The 6,000-nt window shown below is 42.8% G+C and overlaps 1 protein-coding gene across 4 annotated transcripts in view; it reads right to left on the reverse strand.

The window, feature by feature from the left end:
* The window catches only part of KCTD3 (potassium channel tetramerization domain containing 3), a 67,622-nt gene extending 61,754 nt beyond the window's left edge, over window positions 1-5,868 (reverse strand). For 2 of the 4 annotated variants that reach the window (XM_040262873.1, XM_040262871.1), the window contains exons 1-2: window positions 5,760-5,842; window positions 3-56 (exon numbers count right to left, since the gene is read on the reverse strand). In XM_040262873.1, coding sequence (XP_040118807.1) covers window positions 3-56; window positions 5,760-5,842 — 137 coding nt within the window. Of the gene's footprint in view, window positions 1-2; window positions 57-5,759 lie in introns of all 4 variants that reach the window. The other 2 variants (XM_040262872.1, XM_040262870.1) reach the window with 2 other exon arrangements.
* Window positions 5,869-6,000: the final 132 nt, after the last annotated feature.

A 6,000-nucleotide genomic window follows, 5' to 3' on the forward strand; every position in this document is an offset into this window, starting at 1 on the left:
ACCTGGAAAAAAAAGAATCTGGAATCCACATAAGTGTTTGTCTTGAGGTACTAAATCTGCAATTTAAAAGTATATGGTATTAAAAGGGAGGACAAGATTTGAAATGTCAATGTTGGTTAACTTGCTTTAAACTGCTGGCTAATGACTTACAAGTTGTTGCACAGCTATAGCTGTATCAATTATATTTATTAACATCTAACATTGTAAAATTCTGCTTTCATTTCAGAGTTAAGATTATTGTAAGAACTCTCAACAAAATAATTAATTCGCTTACATATAAAGCTTCCTAAAACACTACTTTCTAACATGCCCATCACACTAAGTCTAAACTTCTCAACATAACATATGAAATTATCTTCAGGTCACCATTTCACCTCTCCAACACAAACTACTGCCCTCTAATAAGATAGCACGTAACATCCCCATATAATCCATGCTTACACCATCTTAGAACATTTCAGAATCTTCATCGCAGCTGTACCAACCTCATGTTCAATTATCCGAGTTCTACCCATCATCTTTCTTGATACCACGAAGGTTTTACCTTCTCCTTAATTGGCTTTTCCAAATAGTCTATCCCATAGTAGCTTTTTGAGCTCATATTAATTCCACTGAACATAGTACATTTAACACTTCCTTTACAGTCTTAGGCTATTCACAACCATTGAATTCATTCATTCAAAAATCACTCAATAAACACTGTTTTGAGGTTAACTCCATGTGATCAAGCCTCCTTATCACCACCACGGCGCGCCCCCCCCCCCCCCCCCGGGGGGGGGGGAGCATGCTTTATCAAAGCCTACTACTGTAACAGACCGAGGCAAAACAATAAACTGACATAAACTAGTAAGGCCAAGAATCTGATACAGGGTTCAATTGATGTCTGAATATTTTCATTTTAAGACTCATCACACTGCACTACGTATTCCTGATTCGTTGCCCCATCATCATGTGTCCTCGCACAGAAGAGAGCCTTACAGACCTTTATTTTTTCTCCACATTCATTTTCCAGCATCATGACTGTTTTAAAGCAGTTCCTATGCCCATCAGTCAGACTGAGAAAGCAGCCAGTTTACCCAAGAAAATATGGTGAATTTTCCCAAGCATATTTCTTAGCACGATCTTTAAGAAAAAACGAAAAGTAGATTACAACTAAGTAGAGGAAACTGCCCTGGTCAAATGGAAGCAAACCCAGTAAACAGTAAACTGAAAGATCCAAGGATCCACTGCAAAAAATGAATCACTGTGTTTTGGAAGCCATCAAATTCATTTCCAAATAAGGATCGTTTCTAACTTGTGAACTTTCATGTTCACTGCTTACTCAGCAAATTGTCTGCCAAATAACTCAAATTTTGTTACTTAGAAAATTACACAGGTCTGCTTAAGGTCATATTAGCAATTTAAATTAAAATCAGTAATTCAGGTGGGTATGAAAGTGAAAGTGTTAATCGCTCAGTATTGTCTGACTCTGTGACCCCATGGACTGTAGCCGGCCAGGATCCTCTGTCCCTGAGATTTTCCAGCAAAGAATACTAGAGTGGATTGCCATTTCCTTCTCCAGGGGATCTTCCCAACCCAGGGATTGAACCTGGGTTTCCTGCATTGCAGGCAGTCTTTACCATCTGAGCCACCAGGGAAGCCACAAATTATCAATTTAAATTAAAATCAACAATTCAGCTGAGTTTAGTAATCTGGAATTTTCAGGCAAAAGGGATTGGACTCTCATCCCCACCAATTTATTTTTTCCCCCCAAACTTTAAAAGACAGGAGGGGAAAAAAACCCCATGACTCTAAAAATGTTTCCAAATATGATTTCATGAAAACTACAACATTTAAATTACACACGACAAGCATAACTTTCTGAAATACATATGAAAAGCCTTTTCTGTTTTTATTTCATACCCACAGTATGCCAAGAAAAAGGTCATGTGCAATCTGGTCCTTATCCACATTTACACTTTATGCTACCAACTTCCTACTAAATTTACTTGGAAGCAATCAAGTTAAAATTATTCTGTAAAGTTACTATTGATAGTTAATACCATTAATCGCTTGTATTTCCCACCTAATGCTTCAAATTAGTTTAGAAGGCTGGTACTATTTAATGTCATTAAATATTTTAGGAAACTAAGTACTAAAAAGTAATTTGCCCAAGGTTGCTGAGCTAGACTTCCACTGACTGGTCCCAGACTTCTCTCATGAGGCCTCAAATCACACTCAATCAAAGCAGAATTAATCACAAATTGAGCCAAACTGTCTTTCTTTCACCTCATTAGGCTTTTTTGGGGGTAAGTAATGATATTAACAATTCGAATTGAAACCTCATCTTCTTTCTGAACCATCCATGAAGTGTTAAATAAATCATAAAAATCAGTCATATCTATAAATCCTTTGAATAGATCCATTTTTCTGTCCTCTCTTAGGGAGAGGGGAGAAATGTCCCTACTCTGCTCAAAAGAAACGCTCCTTTTGAGTTTCACTTACGGTATCACTGCACAGCTGACATCAATTCTATGCCACAGGTGGTTCTCCTGGGGGCAATTCCTCAACTTCAAAGACAATCACAGGAGGATTTTTTTTTTTCTTTTACAATGCCTTTCTGAAGAGGATCAGCCCTGGTATTTCTTTGGAAGGAATGACGCTAAAGCTGAAACTCCACTAGTTTGGCCACCTCACGCAAAGAGTTGACTCATTGGAAAAGACTTTGATGCTGGGAGGGATTGGGGGCGGGAGGAGAAGGGGACAACCCAGGATGAGATGGCTGGATGGCATCACTGACTAGATGGACACGAGTCTGAGTGAACCCCGGGAGTTGGTGATGGACAGGGAGGCCTGGCGTGCTGCGATTCATGGGGTCGCAAAGAGTCGGACATGATTGAGCAACTGAACTAAACTGAAGTGACTATTAACCTGTGTTTTACTCAAGATTATTTCTAGATCCCTTCTAGCTCTAAAGTGCTGCAAGTGTCTATGATCCAAAGTAATTCAAAAATATCTACAGAGAACTTGGAACTGGATGTTCTATTTTCTATACACCATGCCATCACTTATTTTATAAATTTATCCTAGCAAGTCTCAAGTTTGGGCTTTTGAAACTTTCTCATTCCTATGTAACAACTCTCGTCTGCCTTCTAAACTGTCCAATCTGATAATATATTTATCTTATTTTGTATTTTTTAAATCACATAGAAAAATTTAAAACCTGATAAAATCAAATTTCATACGTAATGAAAAATAAAATGTTCATCTCCAAGATAACTGTCTTATACAATTTAAAATTTTAAACTCAATTCTGCAATCATTAGCAAGACTTCATTCATTTTTAAGCCATTTACTTTGAAACACAGTGAACAACACTTTTAGAATCAAATTAGAATGTCCTCTATAGCATTCAAAAAGTATATGAACAATCAACAAAAATTAGAAACTAGGGTTGACTATAGTGCTACTATTTTGAAGGCCAGCCCTTGCAGGGTATTTCATTTTTGCATCCCTAAGTTCCAGAAAAATATCTTCTGCTATATTGACTATGCCAAAGCCTTTGACTGTGCGGACCACAACAAACTCTGGAAAATTCTTCAAGAGATGGGAATACCAGACCAACTGACCTGCCTCTTGAGAAATCTGTCTGCAGGTCAGGAAGCAACAGTTAGAACTGGACATGGAACAACAGACTGGTTTCAAATGGAGAAAGGAGTATGTCAAGGCTGTATATTGTCACCCTGCTTATTTAACTTATACGCAGAGTCCATCATGAGAAACGCTGGGCTGGAGGAAGCACAAGCTGGAGTCAAAATTGCCAGGAGAAATATCAATAACCTCAGATATGCAGATGACACCACCCTTACGGCAGAAAGTGAAGAGGAACTAAAAAGCCTCTTGATGAAAGTGAAAGAGGAGAGTGAAAAAGTTGGCTTAAAGCTCAACATTCAGAAAACGAAGATCATGGCATCTGGTCCCATCACTTCATGGGAAATAGATGGGGAAACAGTGGAAACAAAGAGAGACTTTATTTTGGGGGCTCCAAAATCACTGCAGATGGTGACTGCAGCCATGAAATTAAAACACACTTAGTCCTTGGAAGGAAAGTTGTGACCAACCTAGACAACATATTCAAAAGCAGAGACATTACTTTGCCAACAAAGGGCCATCTAGTCAAAGCTATGGTTTTTCCAGTGGTCATGTATGGATGTGAGAGTTGGACTATAAAGAAAGCTGAGCACAGAAGACTTGATACTTTTGAACTGTGGTACTGGAGAAGACTCCTGAGAGTCCCTTGGACTGCAAGGAGATACAACCAGTCAATTCTAAAGGAAATCAGTCCTGAATATTCATTGGAAGGACTGATGCTGAAGCTGAAACTCCAATCCTTTGGCCACTTGATTCGAAGAACTTACTCATTTGAAAAGACCCTGATGCTGGGAAAGACTGAAGGTGGGAGGAGAAGGGGATGACAGAGGAAGAGATGGCTGGATGGCATCATCACTCAATGGACATGAGTTTACTCAAACTCCTGGAGTTGGGGATGGGTTGGGGATGGACAGGAAGGCCTGGCATGCTGCAATCCATGGGGTTGCAAAGAGTCAGACACAACTGAGCTGACCTGAAGTTACCAAACCTGCAAAACTTTCATTTAATTTTAGGAAACTATCCTTGTCTTACATTAGGAAACACCAATCTTCTACTCCTTGAAACCGAAATCTATGTAGCAGCAATAAAGCTGTAAATTCTTAAACCAACAGTTTTGCATGGGGGATGGGGCGGGTAGTGAGCAGAGTAAGTGAGGAATTACTGTTTCCTGTGTTGAATTCTCCAGCACACTTAGAAAACTTTTTAAAACATTACACACTGTTATCACTAGGGTTTATAGTGCTGCCGCTCTGCATTTTTAAAAACACTGGTTAAAAACTCCCAAGTGTTGAAAAACTTGTATCTTCTCCAGCACAGCAAAATACACTGAATTCCAAGGCGCTTCATGGCTTATCTCTTACCTAGTCTAAAACGGCAACCACCCCTTCCTTCAAACAGAGCTGCCAAACTCGCATTTCCCAAAGGAGTGACTCATAAACCATACCAAATCCAAAAGCATACGATTTTTTTTTACCCCAACAAGCTTATTAAAAGACACAGTAAGGGAACGGAAGACCAGAGAGATGAGCGGAGAGCTTTCGCTCTGTTTACTAGGAGGGCGTCACACGGTGCCACTACCAAGGCTTCCAGAATCAACTCTTCAAAACTGCAGCTTCCAGACACACTGCGCTACAAGTAGAACAGACCCTTCAGAGCCATGAACCAAGAAACTCTGGGAAAAAATAAGAGCGCACCGCAAATCTACAATGCTCCCTCCACCAAAATTATTGGCGATTAAAAACAGCCCTCAACGAGGCGTTCTCGCCCAAGCAAACCGATGTTACCTTGTTGACCAAATAGAAAGGGAGGCAGGTTCACCTCCAACAGCCAGACCACGGCCGGGCTTCGACAAAATAAACTCAAAAGTACACGTCAGGTTAGGTAAAGGAAGGTTACAGAAGGTTCCCCGGCCAGATCTCCTAAAAAAAGGGGGGGAGGATCGTGGCCGGCGTCCTAGGAAGGCTGCAGCGCGGCCAAGGGCCCGGCTCTCCGAGACTCTCAAGGGCGCCTGCCACCCCGCACACACGCCCAGAGGGCCCTGTGCTCCCCACCCCGCTCGCCTGCGATGCTGGCCCCGGAGGACCCTTGCCCGCCGCATCCTGGCCCCGAGCCCCTTCTCCCCGGCTCACCTGGTCCCCCCCACGTTCAGCTGCACGATCTCGCCGCTGCCGGCCGCCGCCGCGGCGAAGCTGCCGCAGTGCCCTCCAGCCATGTCCGGCGGCTCCGGCGGCGCTCGCCGCCCTCCCTCCCCGGCCGGGGCCGCCGAGCCCGCGGCGGGAGCCCGAGGCGGCGGCGGCGGAGGCGGGGGCTGCAGGGCCAGCAGGGCGGCGGCGGCCGGGGGGCCGGCGGCGCGCGGAGCCTCCCCCACCT

Source organism: Oryx dammah, unplaced genomic scaffold (assembly GCF_014754425.2).
Source record: "Oryx dammah isolate SB20612 unplaced genomic scaffold, SCBI_Odam_1.1 HiC_scaffold_21, whole genome shotgun sequence".
NCBI classification, from domain to species: Eukaryota; Metazoa; Chordata; class Mammalia; order Artiodactyla; family Bovidae; genus Oryx; species Oryx dammah.